Consider the following 19,156-nt stretch of genomic DNA (forward strand, 5'->3'; position numbering starts at 1 on the left):
CCGAGAATAACTAGAAAAGAAAAATAAATATTCATTAAAAATCCAGTATTACAGATGTAACATGCCTTAAAAAAACGATGGCAAAACTAAAGCATGGACCAATCGCTTCCTAACAGAAAAAGGTAAAGCCAAGTCCGTGGAGTACAAACCACGCAAGGAAAAATTCATCTGAGATACCACCATACTAATATGACTCCCAAAACCCAACTTATCATCAATGAGAACCCCCAAACACAACAACTCAGAAGCAAACTCAATATTTATATTGTTATACACAACTTTTTTTTGCCACATTTTTTCACGGATTTGTATAAAAATTGGTATTTGTTGGTCATAATGGGTTCCAGCTCCAGTGGCGAAACATTGCATGTATGGGTCCATGATTTGGTATAACCCCCATATAACGGTACCACCAGATATTCGGTATTTTCATGGTTTTTGCATAATTTTTTCACTGAATTGTCTAAAAATTGGTATTTGTGGGTCATAATGGGTCCTAGTTCTTGTGGCGAAACATTGTATGTATAGGTCCACGTTTTGATATAGGCCCCATATAACGGTACCTCCCAATATTCGGTATTTTGATAATTTTTGAGACATTTTTCAAGAATTTCTCTGAAAATTGGTAGTTGTTGATGATAATGGGTCCCAGTTCGTGTGGCGAGTCATTGTAATTATAGGTCCACGTTTTGGAATAGCCCCCATATAACGATACCTCTCCATATTCGGTAATTTGATGATTTTTGCCACATATTTTCACGAATTTGTCTGAAAATTGGTATTTGTAGGTCATAATGGGTTCTAGCTCCTTCGGCGAAACATTGCATGTGTAGGTCCACGATTTGGTATAGCCCCCATATAACGGTACCTCCGAATATTCGACATTTTAATGGTCTTTGCCACATTTCTTCTAATGTTTCCTTTACCCTAAGGTGGAGGGTATTAAAAGTTTGGCCCGGCCGAACTTAATGTTTTTACTTGTTTATACCTTCCACCATAGTATGGAGGGTATAAGTTTGTCATTCCGTTTGTAACATCTCGAAATATACATTTTAGACCCCACAAAGTACATACAGGGTGAGTAAAACAAAACTGCAACAATGTCAAACGCCATAATTTTTACATTTTTTTTAATTTTATTGAATGAGAGCAAAAAATGTCGGAAATAGCATCAAATTTTATAAATAGTTTAGATTTGTTCGAATTGGCACGAATTATGGCCTTTAAACGGCCAATGAAACCGTCACACGCTGTCCGAATGTTGCTCTGCGGTATTTTTGGCCTATTCCCGGCGAAGCGCTTGCTTGGGGTGAAGAGAACTTTGATATTTTTAAGGCCAAACTTGCTTTCCAAAATACTACAAAATACTGCTGAGTCCTGTTGGAATGTCCAATAATATTCGGCATTTATTCTAATGCCACGGTCTATTAATACGAGCGGAGAGCGACCATCAGCTGATATGGCGGTCCACACCATCACCTGGCCGGCGCTTGTGTTCTGGTGGCCAACCGAAGGTGCACATTTTCAGCTGACCTCTTTGGTATGTAAACACGATCATTTTGTTTGTTTACAAACTGCTGGACAACGAATATTTTCTCATCGGAGAAAACCAAAGTCGGCAGTTCACAACATTCGGCCAAGCAAAGCAACTCTTATGCTCTTTTGAGTCAATTTTCTTTCAGTTGCGGTGTAAGTTCTTGCACTTTTTGGAGTTTCAATTTTTCAATATTTGCGGAATAGAATATTGTGATATGTTCAGCTCACGAGCCACTGCGACGCGGGTTTCGATCAAGTCGCTTAATTACTTTTCGAACCATTTCTGCTGATGTTGATGTTTTCTTCCGTCCACTTCCTTGACGTCGGGCTACGCTACCAGTATCACGGTAACGAGCGATGGTACAAGACACAAAAGAGTTATTCACATATAAATACTGGAGTGCTCTAACGATAGCCACTTGTGGTTTTCCAGTCAAATATAAAGGAATCATGAATTTAATCACACAGAACTTTTTTTCTGGAACATTCCCACCAAAATGCTTTTGTACGCTTGTAAACAATAGGTGTGTCTGGTTACTTTTCCAGCAGGAATTGTCCAGCAACTTCTTTCTGAGAGAGTAAGGTAGTTTTATTCTCTTTTACAAGGAAAATGCGAAAAGTAAACAGACGCTATGCCTGCAGAAGCTTGCAACTAATCAGCTGATTTGTCAAAACAAGCCAATTTGTCCCCCATAAGGAGAATTAAAACAAAGAGCCAATACTAATTTTACAAGTTTTTTAAATAAAAATGTTGGAAATAGTCTTTTATTTTCTTATTACATATTAATATTTATGTTTTTCACATTTTGTAAAGTTGTTCTCCAAAAACAATTAGTCTTGTTAATTCCAAAATAATATTTTCAAATTAAAAACACAAAAAAGAAATAAATAAACAATAGAAAACATCTGATTGAATGTCGATGAATGAGAAGAAGAAGAGTTGCAAGAGATTGCAAGAAGAAATTTGTCCAGCAAGAATTTGCAAACTCTCACTGAAAGAACTGTCAAAATTTCTCTCTCCAACCGCTCTCTTTTGCAGAACTTTCGGGTTAACAGACGACTTCCAGTAACAATTTGTAACAATTGTTACAAATTTTAGGGTAACCAGACACACCTAATATGATGAGCTGTCACTGGAATTATTTTAACAGCTGTGGGTGATGTAGGACCACGTCTTCGTATATCACCCATATAACGATATTCGGTATTTTGATGCTTTTAGCGATATTATTAACCGGAATTGTTTCAAATTTGGTGTTTGAAGTTCGTAATGGATACTACAGCCAATGACAAAAAATTGTCTGTGTAGGTCCCCAATATAACGGTACCTCCCTATATTCGGAATTTTGATGTTTATTCACCGATTTTTTTATTCAAGCTTCGCATTTGAATAATGTAATGATTTATGAAAAAGTGCTGCAGAATCTAGCCAAAAATCTGGCAACATCGTTATGAACAGCTGCTAAAAATTTTTTGAGCGCCGCAAAAAATAAATTATATTGAGGAAATTTTGTAGTTTTAAAACTAAATTTATATATTTGAAGTCACCTTGCTAACTTATTGAGTGCTTGATTGGTTTGTTTTTTGCTGCCTTTAAGTTGATAGAGCGCTGTAATGGCAACTGCGAATGTTTATAATTACCCTATTTGCCGTAAAACTATTGCCCGAGGTGTTTATAGTGTGGGTTGTACTACATGTCCCAATTATTTTCATCCAAAATGCATTAATGTTGAGATTGCTCTGGTGAAGGCAGACAAAAATTTTAGGTATACGTGCGGGAAATGCCGTAGGCCATCTAACCAGCATGTACGTTCTTCGGCAGCAAGCAATGATGATGCTGGGAATCTTGGTGTTGATTCGTTAGCTGTCGGGCCTCGTCTGAGTGCTGAATCTGTGCCCGGAAATTCCAATGGGTTTGTTTCTGAGAAGTTGTTCGAAAGGCTACAAGTGTCGATGAGAGAAGCTCTTGATGTGCAAATGAGACAATGTGTGGATGACTTTGCTGTATTAGTAAGACAACAACTTAATGAGCGGTTCGAACAATGTATGGTGGAATATGAGTCTATAGGGTGATGGGTGACGTGCAGGCTTAGTGCGGATATTTTGGTCTGTCAAACAAATGTGGATCGAATTCAAAATGAACTAAGTGACATCAAAAAGAAAATGTCGGAAATGGAGTGCGAGAGTCTTATTCGCCAAATTCGTTTGAATCGGCCTGATATTTTAATAAATGGGTTGCCGAAGGCTATACGCAATCTGCAGGAACCTGTTATGAAGATTGCGAGGCTTTGCAATGGGGAGCTTAACCCAAGCGATTTTCAGCACCCTTGCTACATTTTTTGTGGAAAAACAGTCCTTGTAAAATTAATATCTGTTCACATGAGAGATGTAATTATGCCAAATTACCATCGGGTGAGCTATATTGCATTGAATGATGCGGTCAATACTCATATCGCCTCCAGGGTATACTTGAATGACCGCCTTACTTCTCCGGCTGCCAAGCTTGTTTTTAAATGTCGTAGGCAACGAGAAAGTAAGAAGATTCTGAAATATGTATTGGTTAACAATGACATTCCAAGAGTCAGAATTACGCTCCCGAATGGTTCTGTTAAAACCTTTGATGCTGCTCAATGTGATTGTTTTTTTGGCTGTGATGAAAGCCAGAGTGTGTCGGTCGAGGTCCATTCTCCTGTTTCTCGACAGCTTGATGTGGAAGTCAATGTTGCTGGTTCATCAGCGACTCCTCTAATATAGTATATTTACTAATTTCACAAACAACATACATATGTCATTTTTTATTTTCGGTAGTCATTTTTAGATTTTTTTTTTGCAATTTATGCTTTTGCGCATGCACACAGCCATTTCGTATGTTGTTATGGTAGACATCAATGACCTATGTATGTTTCATTGAATATGTCATAAATTTCTTTTTCAAGATACTTATTTTTTGCGGCTTAATGTTTTTATAATGGTCTCTAGTAATTTAGGACATTTCGTTCATGATATTTTGTTACGTTCATCTTTGAGTGCACTAAGTGACAATTTGAATGTTGGCCACTTTAATTGCCCTAGTTTTAATCTCACTTCAAGATCTGCTAAGTTGTCTGAAGTGAAAAATATTTGTAAAAATAGTTATTTGAACGTAATAGGGGTAAGCGAAACATGGCTTAAGCCGTCGGTTCCCTCAAAAAGGCTTGAGTTATCGGGTTATAAATGTCGAAACCATCGCCCTTTTCAGAGAGGTGGTGGGGTGGCTTTATTTGTTTCGAGGGCAATTAAGTATAAAGTAGTGTTTAAAAGCAGTCAGTATGGGATTGCTGAAAATTTATTTGTGGAATTGCTGCTTGGTAGGCGGAAGATACTTGTTGGTGTGGTGTATCTTCCGACTTTTGAGCGTGATATTAGTGATCTAGTGGTTCGGTATTCTGATGTCATTATTATGGGTGACTTCAACAATGATCTCTTTTCGATTGATTCTTCGGTTAGGGTTAGGGATTCCTGCAGCAGACTTGGTGTGACCATAAGGCACAACATGCTCCCAACTTATTTTAGTGCTGTGCACAGCTCTACATCACTCTTGGACTTTTTTCCAATTAATTTTTTTGCCCTGGCGTATCGGACCATACATTTATTTTCATTTCAGTGGGTATTTCTTGTGTGGATCAGTTTCATGAGTTTATTGATTATAATGCTGTTGATCAGAATGATTTGTTCGATGCTATTTCGTCCTTTAATTTTTCTCCAATGAACTCGAATAATGTCAACGAGCAGTGGGCGTGTTTATTTTCATGTTTCAACCTGTTACTTTCTATGTTTCCGATTAAAAGAAGGCAACTTTTCAGAAATAAGGATAATGACTGGTATTTGTCCTCCGACATATCTTACTATGCATATATGCATCAATTAGAGATATTGCGTTTAAGCAGTATATGATTACAAGAAGTCAAGATGATTGGAGAAATTACTGTAAAGCCAGCAATAAAGCAAAAGCTGTTGTACAAAGGCTAAAAGTGTTGCTTACGCGTCATTGTTGGAAGATCTTCATATTTTGAAGTCGCAAATTTTGCTTCATTTGCATAGTAACGATTTGCTAAATGATGCGCAGTGGGGCTTTAGAAAAAATAGAGGTACGTCATCTCTTTTACTTGGATTGACTGACACCATTCGAGCCAATTTTGGTAATTCCAGGTTCTGCGTCCTGTTGTCACTTGACTTAGAGAAGGCCTTCGACCGTGTAGAATATATTAAGCTAGTGCGCAAATTGCATTTGCTGTATGGTTTTTCGGTCACTGCATGTTCACTGATTTCTTCCTACTTGTCTGATAGGAAACAGTTGGTTTATGCTTACAATAATGTTAGCTCTATTTTGCCAGTGAGGAGTGGGGTTCCTCAGGGGTCGGTGTTGGGTCCTCTTCTATTCATATTGTTTCTTGATGGCCTTTTTTCTGGTCTGCGATTTTTGTGAACCATTTGCGTTTGCTGATGATGTTCAATTGTTATTCAAAGGAGAAACTCGCTTTGTATAAGTAATTCAGTCTAAGATTGACTGTGTCGTGGATATTTTGTTAGATTGGATGAATAATAATAATCTGTGTGTTAACCCGGCAAAGACTAAGGCGCTTTCATTCGCCACGTTTAATAATAATAGAGTTGTGACTGTTGTGTATAACAATATAAATATTGAGTTTGCTTCTGAGTTGTTGTGTTTGAGGGTTCTCATTGATGATAAGTTGGGTTTTGGGAGTCATATTAGTATGGTGGTATCTGAGATGAATTTTTCCTTGCGTGGTTTGTACTCCACGGACTTGGTTTTACCTTTTTCTGTTAGGAAGCGATTGGTCCATGCTTTAGTTTTGCCATCGTTTTTTTAAGGCATGTTACATCTGTAATACTGGATTTTTAATGAATATTTATTTTTCTTTTCTAGTTATTCTCGGTGCACTTTCAGAATGAATCTTCATGAATACCTTTTAATTTTAATTATACTTTTTTTTAATAAGGACATTTTGAAATGTCCTTTTGTTGGAGTAGTCATCACGTAAACTTATTATGTTAGCTTTAAAGAGAAAATGCTTTCATATCCTATATGGTCCGCATCTTCGTATAGTCCCCATCTAACGGTACCTCCCGATATGCGGTATTTTAATGATTTTAGCGACTTTATTTACCGTAATTGTTTCAAATTTGGTACTCGAAGTTCGAAATGGGTACTACAGCATAAGACAGAAAATGGGCCATGTACATATATATATATATATATATATATATATATATATATATATATATATATATATAATAAGTTTACGTGATGACTACTGAATAGACTGAATTACTTAATTAATGAATTATCATTTAGCAAATCGTTGCTATGCAAATGAAGCAAAATTTGCGACTTCAAAATATGAAGATCTTCCAACAATGACGCGTGAGCAACACTTTTAGCCTTTCTACAACAGCTTTTGCTTTATTGTTGGCTTTACAGTAATTTTTCCAATCATCTTGACTTCTTGTAATCATATACTGCTTAAACGCAATATCTCTAATTGATGCATAGTAAGATATGTCTGAGGACAAATACCAGTCATTATCCTTATTTCTGAAAAGTTGCCTTCTTTTAATCGGAAACATAGAAAGTAACAGGTTGAAACATGAAAATAAACACGCCCACTGCTCGTTGACATTATTCGAGTTCATTGGAGAAAAATTAAAGTTGCGGTGTAAGTTCTTGCACTTTTTGGAGTTTCAATTTTTCAATATTTGCGGAATAGAATATTGTGATATGTTCAGCTCACGAGCCACTGCGACGCGGGTTTCGATCAAGTCGCTTCTTTACTTTTCGAACCATTTCTGCTGATGTTGATGTTTTCTTCCGTCCACTTCCTTGACGTCGGGCTACGCTACCAGTATCACGGTAACGAGCGATGGTACAAGACACAAAAGAGTTATTCACATATAAATACTGGAGTGCTCTAACGATAGCCACTTGTGGTTTTCCAGTCAAATATAAAGGAATCATGAATTTAATTTAATGAATTTAATCACACAGAACTTTTTTTCTGGAACATTCCCACCAAAATGCTTTTGTACGCTTGTAAACAATATGATGAGCTGTCACTGGAATTATTTTAACAGCTGTCGGACAAGTGGCTTAGATATGACAGGAGTCTGAAGTTGGTTGCTGTTTTTTCATCTCACTCTGTATATTCTTGATCAGCATAAAATTCTATGTCGATTTAGCGATGCCCGTCCGTCTGTGGAAATCACTCTAGCTTCCGAACGAATGAAGTAGGTTGATAAAATTTTACTCAAATGAGTGTTATGTCTGCCGGACTTTTGGTATTGAAAATGGGTGATGTAGGACCACGTCTTCGTATATCCCCCATATAACGGTACCTCCCGATATTCGGTATTTTGATGCTTTTAGCGACATTATTAACCGGAATTGTTTCAAATTTGGTGTTTGAAGTTCGTAATGGATACTACAGCCAATGACAAAAAATTGTCTGTGTAGGTCCCCAATATAACGGTACCTCCCTATATTCGGAATTTTGATGTTTATTCACCGATTTTTTTATTCAAGCTTCGCATTTGAATAATGTAATGGTTTATGAAAAAGTGCTGCAGAATCTAGCCAAAAATCTGGCAACATCGTTATGAACAGCTGCTAAAAATTTTTTGAGCGCCGCAAAAAATAAATTATATTGAGGAAATTTTGTAGTTTTAAAACTAAAATTATATATTTGAAGTCACCTTGCTAACTTATTGAGTGCTTGATTGGTTTGTTTTTTGCCGCCTTTAAGTTGATAGAGCGCTGTAATGGCAACTGCGAATGGTTGTAATTACCCTATTTGCCGTAAAACTATTGCCCGAGGTGTTTATAGTGTGGGTTGTACTACATGTCCCAATTATTTTCATCCAAAATGCATTAATGTTGAGATTGCTCTGGTGAAGGCAGACAAAAATTTTAGGTATACGTGCGGGAAATGCCGTAGGCCATCTAACCAGCATGTACGTTCTTCGGCAGCAAGCAATGATGATGCTGGGAATCTTGGTGTTGATTCGTTAGCTGTCGGGCCTCGTCTGAGTGCTGAATCTGTGCCCGGAATTTCAATGGGTTTGTTTTTGAGAAGTTGTTCGAAAGGCTACAAGTGTCGATGAGAGAAGCTCTTGATGTGCAAATGAGACAATGTGTGGATGACTTTGCTGTATTAGTAAGACAACAACTTAATGAGCGGTTCGAACAATGTATGGTGGAATATGAGTCTATAGGGTGATGGGTGACGTGCGGTCGGAGTTTATTGAAACTTGTCGCAGGCTTAGTGCGGATATTTTGGTCTGTCAAACAAATGTGGATCGAATTCAAAATGAACTAAGTGACATCAAAAAGAAAATGTCGGAAATGGAGTGCGAGAGTCTTATTCGCCAAATTCGTTTGAATCGGCCTGATATTTTAATAAATGGGTTGCCGAAGGCTATACGCAATCTGCAGGAACCTGTTATGAAGATTGCGAGGCTTTGCAATGTGGAGCTTAACCCAAGCGATATTCAGCACCCTTGCTACATTTTTTGTGGAAAAACAGTCCTTGTAAAATTAATATCTGTTCACATGAGAGATGTAATTATGCCAAATTGCATTGAATAATGTGGTCAATACTCATATCGCCTCCAGGGTATACTTGAATGACCACCTTACTTCTCCGGCTGCCAAGCTTGTTTTTAATTCCATTCATTCTGTTTCTCGACAGCTTGATGTGGAAGTCAATGTTGCTGGTTCATCAGCGACTCCTCTAATATAGTATATTTACTAATTTCACAAACAACATACATATGTCATTTTTTATTTTCGGTAGTCATTTTTAGATTTTTTTTTTTTGCAATTTATGCTTTTGCGCATGCACACAGCCATTTCGTATGTTGTTATGGTAGACATCAATGACCTATGTATGTTTCATTTAATATGTCATAAATTTCTTTTTCAAGATACTTATTTTTTGCGGCTTAATGTTTTTATAATGGTCTCTAGTAATTTAGGACATTTCGTTCATGATATTTTGTTACGTTCATCTTTGAGTGCACTAAGTGATAATTTGAATGTTGGCCACTTTAATTGCCCTAGTTTTAATCTCACTTCAAGATCTAAGTTGTCTGAAGTGAAAAATATTTGTAAAAATAGTTATTTGAACGTGATAGGGGTAAGCGAAACATGGCTTAAGCCGTCGGTTCCCTCAAAAAGGCTTGAGTTATCGGGTTATAAATGTCGAAACCATCGCCCTTTTCAGAGAGGTGGTGGGGTGGCTTTATTTGTTTCGAGGGCAATTAAGTATAAAGTAGTGTTTAAAAGCAGTCAGTATGGGATTGCTGAAAATTTATTTGTGGAATTGCTGCTTGGTAGGCGGAAGATACTTGTTGGTGTGGTGTATCTTCCGACTTTTGAGCGTGATATTAGTGATCTAGTGGTTCGGTATTCTGATGTCATTATTATGGGTGACTTCAACAATGATCTCTTTTCGATTGATTCTTCGGTTAGGGTTAGGGATTCCTGCAGCAGACTTGGTGTGACCATAAGGCACAACATGCTCCCAACTTATTTTAGTGCTGTGCACAGCTCTACATCACTCTTGGACTTTTTTCCAATTAATTTTTTTGCCCTGGCGTATCGGACCATACATTTATTTTCATTTCAGTGGGTATTTCTTGTGTGGATCAGTTTCATGAGTTTATTGATTATAATGCTGTTGATCAGAATGATTTGTTCGATGCTATTTCGTCCTTTAATTTTTCTCCAATGAACTCGAATAATGTCAACGAGCAGTGGGCGTGTTTATTTTCATGTTTCAACCTGTTACTTTCTATGTTTCCGATTAAAAGAAGGCAACTTTTCAGAAATAAGGATAATGACTGGTATTTGTCCTCCGACATATCTTACTATGCATATATGCATCAATTAGAGATATTGCGTTTAAGCAGTATATGATTACAAGAAGTCAAGATGATTGGAGAAATTACTGTAAAGCCAGCAATAAAGCAAAAGCTGTTGTACAAAGGCTAAAAGTGTTGCTTACGCGTCATTGTTGGAAGATCTTCATATTTTGAAGTCGCAAATTTTGCTTCATTTGCATAGTAACGATTTGCTAAATGATGCCCAGTGGGGCTTTAGAAAAAATAGAGGTACGTCATCTCTTTTACTTGGATTGACTGACACCATTCGAGCCAATTTTGGTAATTCCAGGTTCTGCGTCCTGTTGTCACTTGACTTAGAGAAGGCCTTCGACCGTGTAGAATATATTAAGCTAGTGCGCAAATTGCATTTGCTGTATGGTTTTTCGGTCACTGCATGTTCACTGATTTCTTCCTACTTGTCTGATAGGAAACAGTTGGTTTATGCTTACAATAATGTTAGCTCTATTTTGCCAGTGAGGAGTGGGGTTCCTCAGGGGTCGGTGTTGGGTCCTCTTCTATTCATATTGTTTCTTGATGGCCTTTTTTCTGGTCTGCGATTTTTGTGAACCATTTGCGTTTGCTGATGATGTTCAATTGTTATTCAAAGGAGAAACTCGCTTTGTATAAGTAATTCAGTCTAAGATTGACTGTGTCGTGGATATTTTGTTAGATTGGATGAATAATAATAATCTGTGTGTTAACCCGGCAAAGACTAAGGCGCTTTCATTCGCCACGTTTAATAATAATAGAGTTGTGACTGTTGTGTATAACAATATAAATATTGAGTTTGCTTCTGAGTTGTTGTGTTTGAGGGTTCTCATTGATGATAAGTTGGGTTTTGGGAGTCATATTAGTATGGTGGTATCTGAGATGAATTTTTCCTTGCGTGGTTTGTACTCCACGGACTTGGTTTTACCTTTTTCTGTTAGGAAGCGATTGGTCCATGCTTTAGTTTTGCCATCGTTTTTTTAAGGCATGTTACATCTGTAATACTGGATTTTTAATGAATATTTATTTTTCTTTTCTAGTTATTCTCGGTGCACTTTCAGAATGAATCTTCATGAATACCTTTTAATTTTAATTATACTTTTTTTTAATAAGGACATTTTGAAATGTCCTTTTGTTGGAGTAGTCATCACGTAAACTTATTATGTTAGCTTTAAAGAGAAAATGCTTTCATATCCTATATGGTCCGCATCTTCGTATAGTCCCCATCTAACGGTACCTCCCGATATGCGGTATTTTAATGATTTTAGCGACTTTATTTACCGTAATTGTTTCAAATTTGGTACTCGAAGTTCGAAATGGGTACTACAGCATAAGACAGAAAATGGGCCATGTACATATATATATATATATATATATATATATATATATATATATATATATATATATATATATATAGTAAGATATGTCTGAGGACAAATACCAGTCATTATCCTTATTTCTGAAAAGTTGCCTTCTTTTAATCGGAAACATAGAAAGTAACAGGTTGAAACATGAAAATAAACACGCCCACTGCTCGTTGACATTATTCGAGTTCATTGGAGAAAAATTAAAGGACGAAATAGCATCGAACAAATCATTCTGATCAACAGCATTATAATCAATAAACTCATGAAACTGATCCACACAAGAAATACCCACTGAAATGAAAATAAATGTATGGTCCGATACGCCAGGGCAAAAAAATTAATTGGAAAAAAGTCCAAGAGTGAAGTAGAGCTGTGCACAGCACTAAAATAAGTTGGGAGCATGTTGTGCCTTATGGTCACACCAAGTCTGCTGCAGGAATCCCTAACCCTAACCGAAGAATCAACCCATAATAATGACATCAGAATACCGAACCACTAGATCACTAATATCACGCTCAAAAGTCGGAAGATACACCACACCAACAAGTATCTTCCGCCTACCAAGCAGCAATTCCACAAATAAATTTTCAGCAATCCCATACTGACTGCTTTTAAACACTACTTTATACTTAATTGCCCTCGAAACAAATAAAGCCACCCCACCACCTCTCTGAAAAGGGCGATGGTTTCGACATTTATAACCCGATAACTCAAGCCTTTTTGAGGGAACCGACGGCTTAAGCCATGTTTCGCTTACCCCTATTACGTTCAAATAACTATTTTTACAAATATTTTTCACTTCAGACAACTTAGCAGATCTTGAAGTGAGATTAAAACTAGGGCAATTAAAGTGGCCAACATTCAAATTATCACTTAGTGCACTCAAAGATGAACGTAACAAAATATCATGAACGAAATGTCCTAAATTACTAGAGACCATTATAAAAACATTAAGCCGCAAAAAATAAGTATCTTGAAAAAGAAATTTATGACATATTAAATGAAACATACATAGGTCATTGATGTCTACCATAACAACATACGAAATGGCTGTGTGCATGCGCAAAAGCATAAATTGCAAAAAAAAAATCTAAAAATGACTACCGAACATAAAAAATGACATATGTATGTTGTTTGTGAAATTAGTAAATATACTATATTAGAGGAGTCGCTGATGAACCAGCAACATTGACTTCCACATCAAGCTGTCGAGAAACAGAATGAATGGAATTAAAAACAAGCTTGGCAGCCGGAGAAGTAAGGTGGTCATTCAAGTATACCCTGGAGGCGATATGAGTATTGACCACATTATTCAATGCAATATAGCTCACCCGGTGGTAATTTGGCATAATTACATCTCTCATGTGAACAAATATTAATTTTACAAAGACTGTTTTTCCACAAAAAATGTAGCAAGGGTGCTGAATATCGCTTGGGTTAAGCTCCACATTGCAAAGCCTCGCTATCTTCATAACAGGTTCCTGCAGATTGCGTATAGCCTTCGGCAACCCATTTATTAAAATATCAGGCCGATTCAAACGAATTTGGCGAATAAGACTCTCGCACTCCATTTCCGACATTTTCTTTTTGATGTCACTTAGTTCATTTTGAATTCGATCCACATTTGTTTGACAGACCAAAATATCCGCACTAAGCCTGCGACAAGTTTCAATAAACTCCGACCGCACGTCACCCATCACCCTATAGACTCATATTCCACCATACATTGTTCGAACCGCTCATTAAGTTGTTGTCTTACTAATACAGCAAAGTCATCCACACATTGTCTCATTTGCACATCAAGAGCTTCTCTCATCGACACTTGTAGCCTTTCGAACAACTTCTCAAAAACAAACCCATTGAAATTCCGGGCACAGATTCAGCACTCAGACGAGGCCCGACAGCTAACGAATCAACACCAAGATTCCCAGCATCATCATTGCTTGCTGCCGAAGAACGTACATGCTGGTTAGATGGCCTACGGCATTTCCCGCACGTATACCTAAAATTTTTGTCTGCCTTCACCAGAGCAATCTCAACATTAATGCATTTTGGATGAAAATAATTGGGACATGTAGTACAACCCACATTATAAACACCACGGGCAATAGTTTTACGGCAAATAGGGTAATTATAAACATTTGCAGTTGCCATTACAGCGCTCTATCAACTTAAAGGCGGCAAAAAACAAACCAATCAAGCACTCAATAAGTTAGCAAGGTGACTTCAAATATATAATTTTAGTTTTAAAACTACAAAATTTCCTCAATATAATTTATTTTTTGCGGCGCTCAAAAAATTTTTAGCAGCTGTTCATAACGATGTTGCCAGATTTTTGGCTAGATTCTGCAGCACTTTCTCATAAACCATTACATTATTCAAATGCGAAGCTTGAATAAAAAAATCGGTGAATAAACATCAAAATTCCGAATATAGGGAGGTACCGTTATATTGGGGACCTACACAGACAATTTTTTGTCATTGGCTGTAGTATCCATTACGAACTTCAAACACCAAATTTGAAACAATTCCGGTTAATAATGTCGCTAAAAGCATCAAAATACCGAATATCGGGAGGTACCGTTATATGGGGGATATACGAAGACGTGGTCCTACATCACCCATTTTCAATACCAAAAGTCCGGCAGACATAACACTCATTTGAGTAAAATTTTATCAACCTACTTCATTCGTTCGGAAGCTAGAGTGATTTCCACAGACGGACGGACATCGCTAAATCGACATAGAATTTTATGCTGATCAAGAATATACAGAGTGAGATGAAAAAACTGCAACCAACTTCAGACTCCTGTCATATCTAAGCCACTTGTCCGACAGCTGTTAAAATAATTCCAGTGACAGCTCATCATATTGTTTACAAGCGTACAAAAGCATTTTGGTGGGAATGTTCCAGAGAAAAAGTTCTGTGTGATTAAATTCATTAAATTAAATTCATGATTCCTTTATATTTAACTGGAAAACCACAAGTGGCTATCGTTAGAGCACTCCAGTATTTATATGTGAATAACTCTTTTGTGTCTTGTACCATCGCTCGTTACCGTGATACTGGTAGCGTAGCCCGACGTCAAGGAAGTGGACGGAAGAAAACATCAACATCAGCAGAAATGGTTCGAAAAGTAAAGAAGCGACTTGATCGAAACCCGCGTCGCAGTGGCTCGTGAGCTGAACATATCACAATATTCTATTCCGCAAATATTGAAAAATTGAAACTCCAAAAAGTGCAAGAACTTACACCGCAACTGAAAGAAAATTGACTCAAAAGAGCATAAGAGTTGCTTTGCTTGGCCGAATGTTGTGAACTGCCGACTTTGGTTTTCTCCGATGAGAAAATATTCGTTGTCCAGCAGTTTGTAAACAAACAAAATGATCGTGTTTACATAATAAAGAGGTCAGTTGAAAATGTGCACCTTCGGTTGGCCACCAGAACACAAGCGCCGGCCAGGTGGTGGTGTGGACCGCCATATCAGCTGATGGAAAGCAAGTTTGGCCTTAAAAATATCAAAGTTTTCTTCACCCCAAGCAAGCGCTTCGCCGGGAATAGGCCAAAAATACCGCAGAGCAACATTCGGACAGCGTGTGACGGTTTCATTGGTCGTTTAAAGGCCATAATTCGTGCCAATTCGAACAAATCTAAACTATTTATAAAATTTGATGCTATTTCCGACATTTTTTGCTCTCATTCAATAAAATTAAAAAAAATGTAAAAATTATGGCGTTTGACTTTGTTGCAGTTTTGTTTTACTCACCCTGTATGTACTTTGTGGGGTCTAAAATGTATATTTCGAGGTGTTACAAACGGAATGACAAACTTATACCCTCCAAACTATGGTGGAAGGTATAAACAAGTAGAAACATTAAGTTCGGCCGGGCCAAACTTTTAATACCCTCCACCTTAGGGTAAAGGAAACATTAGAAGAAATGTGGCAAAGACCATTAAAATGCCGAATATTCGGAGGTACCGTTATATGGGGGGCTATACCAAATCGTGGACCTACACATGCAATGTTTCGCCGAAGGAGCTAGAACCCATTATGACCTACAAATACCAATTTTCAGACAAATTCGTGAAAATATGTGGCAAAAATCATCAAATTACCGAATATGGAGAGGTATCGTTATATGGGGGCTATTCCAAAACGTGGACCTATAATTACAATGACTCGCCACACGAACTGGGACCCATTACGATCTACAACTACCAATTTTCAGAAAAATTCTTGAAAAATGTGTCAAAAATTATCAAAATACCGAAAATTGGCAGGTACCGTTATATGGGGCCTATATCAAAACGTGGACCTATACATACAATGTTTCGCCACAAGAACTAGGACCCATTATGACCCACAAATACCAATTTTTAGACAATTCAGTGAAAAAATTATGCAAAAACCATGAAAGTACCGAATATCTGGTGGTACCGTTATATGGGGGCTATACCAAATCATGGACCCATACATGCAATGTTTCGCCACTGGAGCTGGAACCCATTATGACCAACAAATACCAATTTTTATACAAATCCGTGAAAAAATGTGGCAAAAAAAATTAAAATACCGAATATCGGAAGGTACCTTTATATGGGGGCTATACCAAAACGTGCAATGTTTTTCCACACTCACAGGGACACGTTATGACGTACAAATACAAATTTTCAGACAAATCCGTGAAAAAATGTGGCATAAATCATCAAAATACCGAATATCGGGAGGTACCGTTATATGGGGACTATACCAGAACGTGGACCGATATATCTCATTTTTCAATACCAACCATCCTAGACACAATACAAATTGCTCTGCTAAATTTTGGCGCTCTACGTCAAATAATGTGGGCTATATCGTGATTTCAACAGACAGACAGACGGAAATCGTTAAATCGATTTAGAATTTTATGCTGATTATGAATATATATAATTTAAGGGGTCTACGACGAATATTTAAGGATGTTACAAACGGAAAACTTTTCTTGATAAATTCAATGCAAAACTTTTTTACAATCCGGATAGGGAAAACGTAGTTGCTGATGCATTGTCTAAGCAGGACTTAAATACTTTGGATGATGCGACTGTGGAGACAATTCACAGTGAGAAATCTTCAACCAATACTATAGGAAGAACTGATAAACCCATAAATTCCGTAACCAGATTTCTGACTTGCATTGATAATTTTTCGAAGTTTGCGGTTACACAAACTTTAAAGTCCAGAGCAATATTGGATGTTAAGCCACAGGTCCTACAGTTACTAAACACGTTATCTAATACGAAAATTATTTATTGTGACAAAAGTCGCTTAAATCACACACTATTAAAAGTATGTTGAAGAATTATTTTGCTCCACGAAGTACATCAAATAGTCAGGTGGAGGGATTCCACAGTACACTTGTTGAAATATCGAGCGTCTTAAACTTGGCCAGTAGTTAGACGATATCGAGGAAACTATCCTCTTAGCCACAATTGAATACAATATATCAATTCATTCTATAATGGGAATTTCTTATGTTTAAGGACGGCCTTGCTTTTTTTTGCCGCTGTGTTTTATAAGCACGTTTCAAACCTGACTTTTTGTGAGTTAATAAGGGATAAGAGGGCTAACGCTACAAATTAGTTTCTACAGTCGCACATAGTTCAATCAATCTTAACCCAGTTTCTTAAACGAACGACAACTTTGAAGCCGTGGATACATACATATTACTCTACTTAGAAATCTACGACAATGGACTACGTAATCCTAATGGGTTTGACGACATTTGATATTTTAAAATCACATTTGATATATTCCACTTAATTTCCCAAGCTCAAAAATTAAGGCTTGTGTTGAATTTATAGGCTATGCTCGCACATGAGATTTTTACCACATGTATGTATTTTAACATGATCACATCATCTCAGGAACCGATTGAAACCAATAAATCAGTTTTGTAGGACCGGATAAAACCCTGATTTTGTATCCGATCTTCCGGGTCGAATAACCGGGTTTTAAAGATCTACACGTGGTAAAATTTTCACTTAAGCCTTTATTTCACGCGACATGTCCTTGTTAAAATAATAGTTTGGTAACACAATTTGAAATGCCTCTTTTTAATGGACACGAATGAGTTTTTCCAATTGTGAGACTGGGGTATGTACAACACCGGTTACGCAAATATATATTTACAAAATGCCCCGAATTAAATTACCTCCTTTGTTCCGTGAAGATGATTATCTAGCTCCGATTGAGAAATTTGGCCATCAGAGAACCCCAAAACCCTCATAACGTCTTTCCATCCACTGCCGAGGTGCGTAGCTATTGCATCAATAATTTTATGTGTAGGTTTATCCAAAGAATTCATCATAATGTCAATGGTTGTTGTTTTTTTATTAAACGTTTTTGTTTTAAAATGTTTATGACTACACGACGTGTCCTCACGCTTAGATTCGCAAACTTCGGATTTACCACTGTTTATGTTTATAACATGTCCGAAGTGTACCGAATTTGCATTTGAAATTTGCATTAAAACTCTTTGGTTGTCGTTGTGAACATTTAATGTGTTATATTGTGATTGTTCGGACATTTCGCCAGGCGCTGAATCACATATAGGAGATTTCTCCAGCAACAACTCGTCGCAAATAGGAGCAGCATCCCTTTCAATTAAAGTATCTTCTCTAGATTCGCTTTTATTATTCTTGTTAAAATCCATCTATAAAACATAACAATACGTAAGCCACATAACTAACAGACAACTCCAAGAAGTACTCACTCTTTGTATAAAATTCGATAGCCAACATAGAAATATGTGTGTGTACAAAAACCTTGAAATTGAAAAATTTGCAGTTTCTATCAGGTTCTGGAAAAGCGCATAACACAAACAGAAATAATATAAATAATATCGGTCGATCTCGCACAATCGATTTATATATTTTGGTGTCGGCAACACATTGAATTAACTGGCATAAACAGTAGGTTCGTTCGTTTACTTTCCCAGTAACATTAACCCAGTAATGCTAAATTCACATGGAACGTGATTCGCTCTCTATTCCTTGTTCATGATCCAAGTATAATTGGGCCATGGCTTCCACGATTGGGAACATTGATATCTCAAAATATTTTAAATGTCTTTTCTTATAGGACGTCTTTCGGAGGTTCTTATAATACGTGTTTTTCAGAAAATTTTACACATTTAAATAATTTTTCATTCAACATTTTCAATTCCAAAATTGGTTTGACAGTTCTTCTCCCCACCAGCTGTGTCGATGCGTCTACCTATATTCTTCTACCATGTTATTCGACCATCAATTATCTAACACTTAATACCCCATACAAAATTTG

General features: G+C 37.0%; 1 protein-coding gene across 1 annotated transcript in view; it reads right to left on the bottom strand.

Moving 5' to 3' along the window:
* Nucleotides 1-18,866, bottom strand: part of LOC101895335 (protein immune deficiency-like) — a 99,416-nt gene extending 80,550 nt beyond the window's left edge. Inside the window, exons 1-2 of the mRNA XM_059127457.1 lie at nucleotides 18,588-18,866; nucleotides 18,027-18,527 (exon numbers count right to left, since the gene is read on the bottom strand). Of these exons, the coding sequence (XP_058983440.1) occupies nucleotides 18,027-18,527 (501 nt within the window). The 5' untranslated portion in view covers nucleotides 18,588-18,866. The remainder of the gene's footprint in view (nucleotides 1-18,026; nucleotides 18,528-18,587) is intronic.
* Nucleotides 18,867-19,156: the final 290 nt, after the last annotated feature.

The sequence above is a fragment of the Musca domestica genome, unplaced genomic scaffold, assembly GCF_030504385.1.
Source record: "Musca domestica strain aabys unplaced genomic scaffold, Musca_domestica.polishedcontigs.V.1.1 10, whole genome shotgun sequence".
Classification (NCBI taxonomy): Eukaryota; Metazoa; Arthropoda; class Insecta; order Diptera; family Muscidae; genus Musca; species Musca domestica.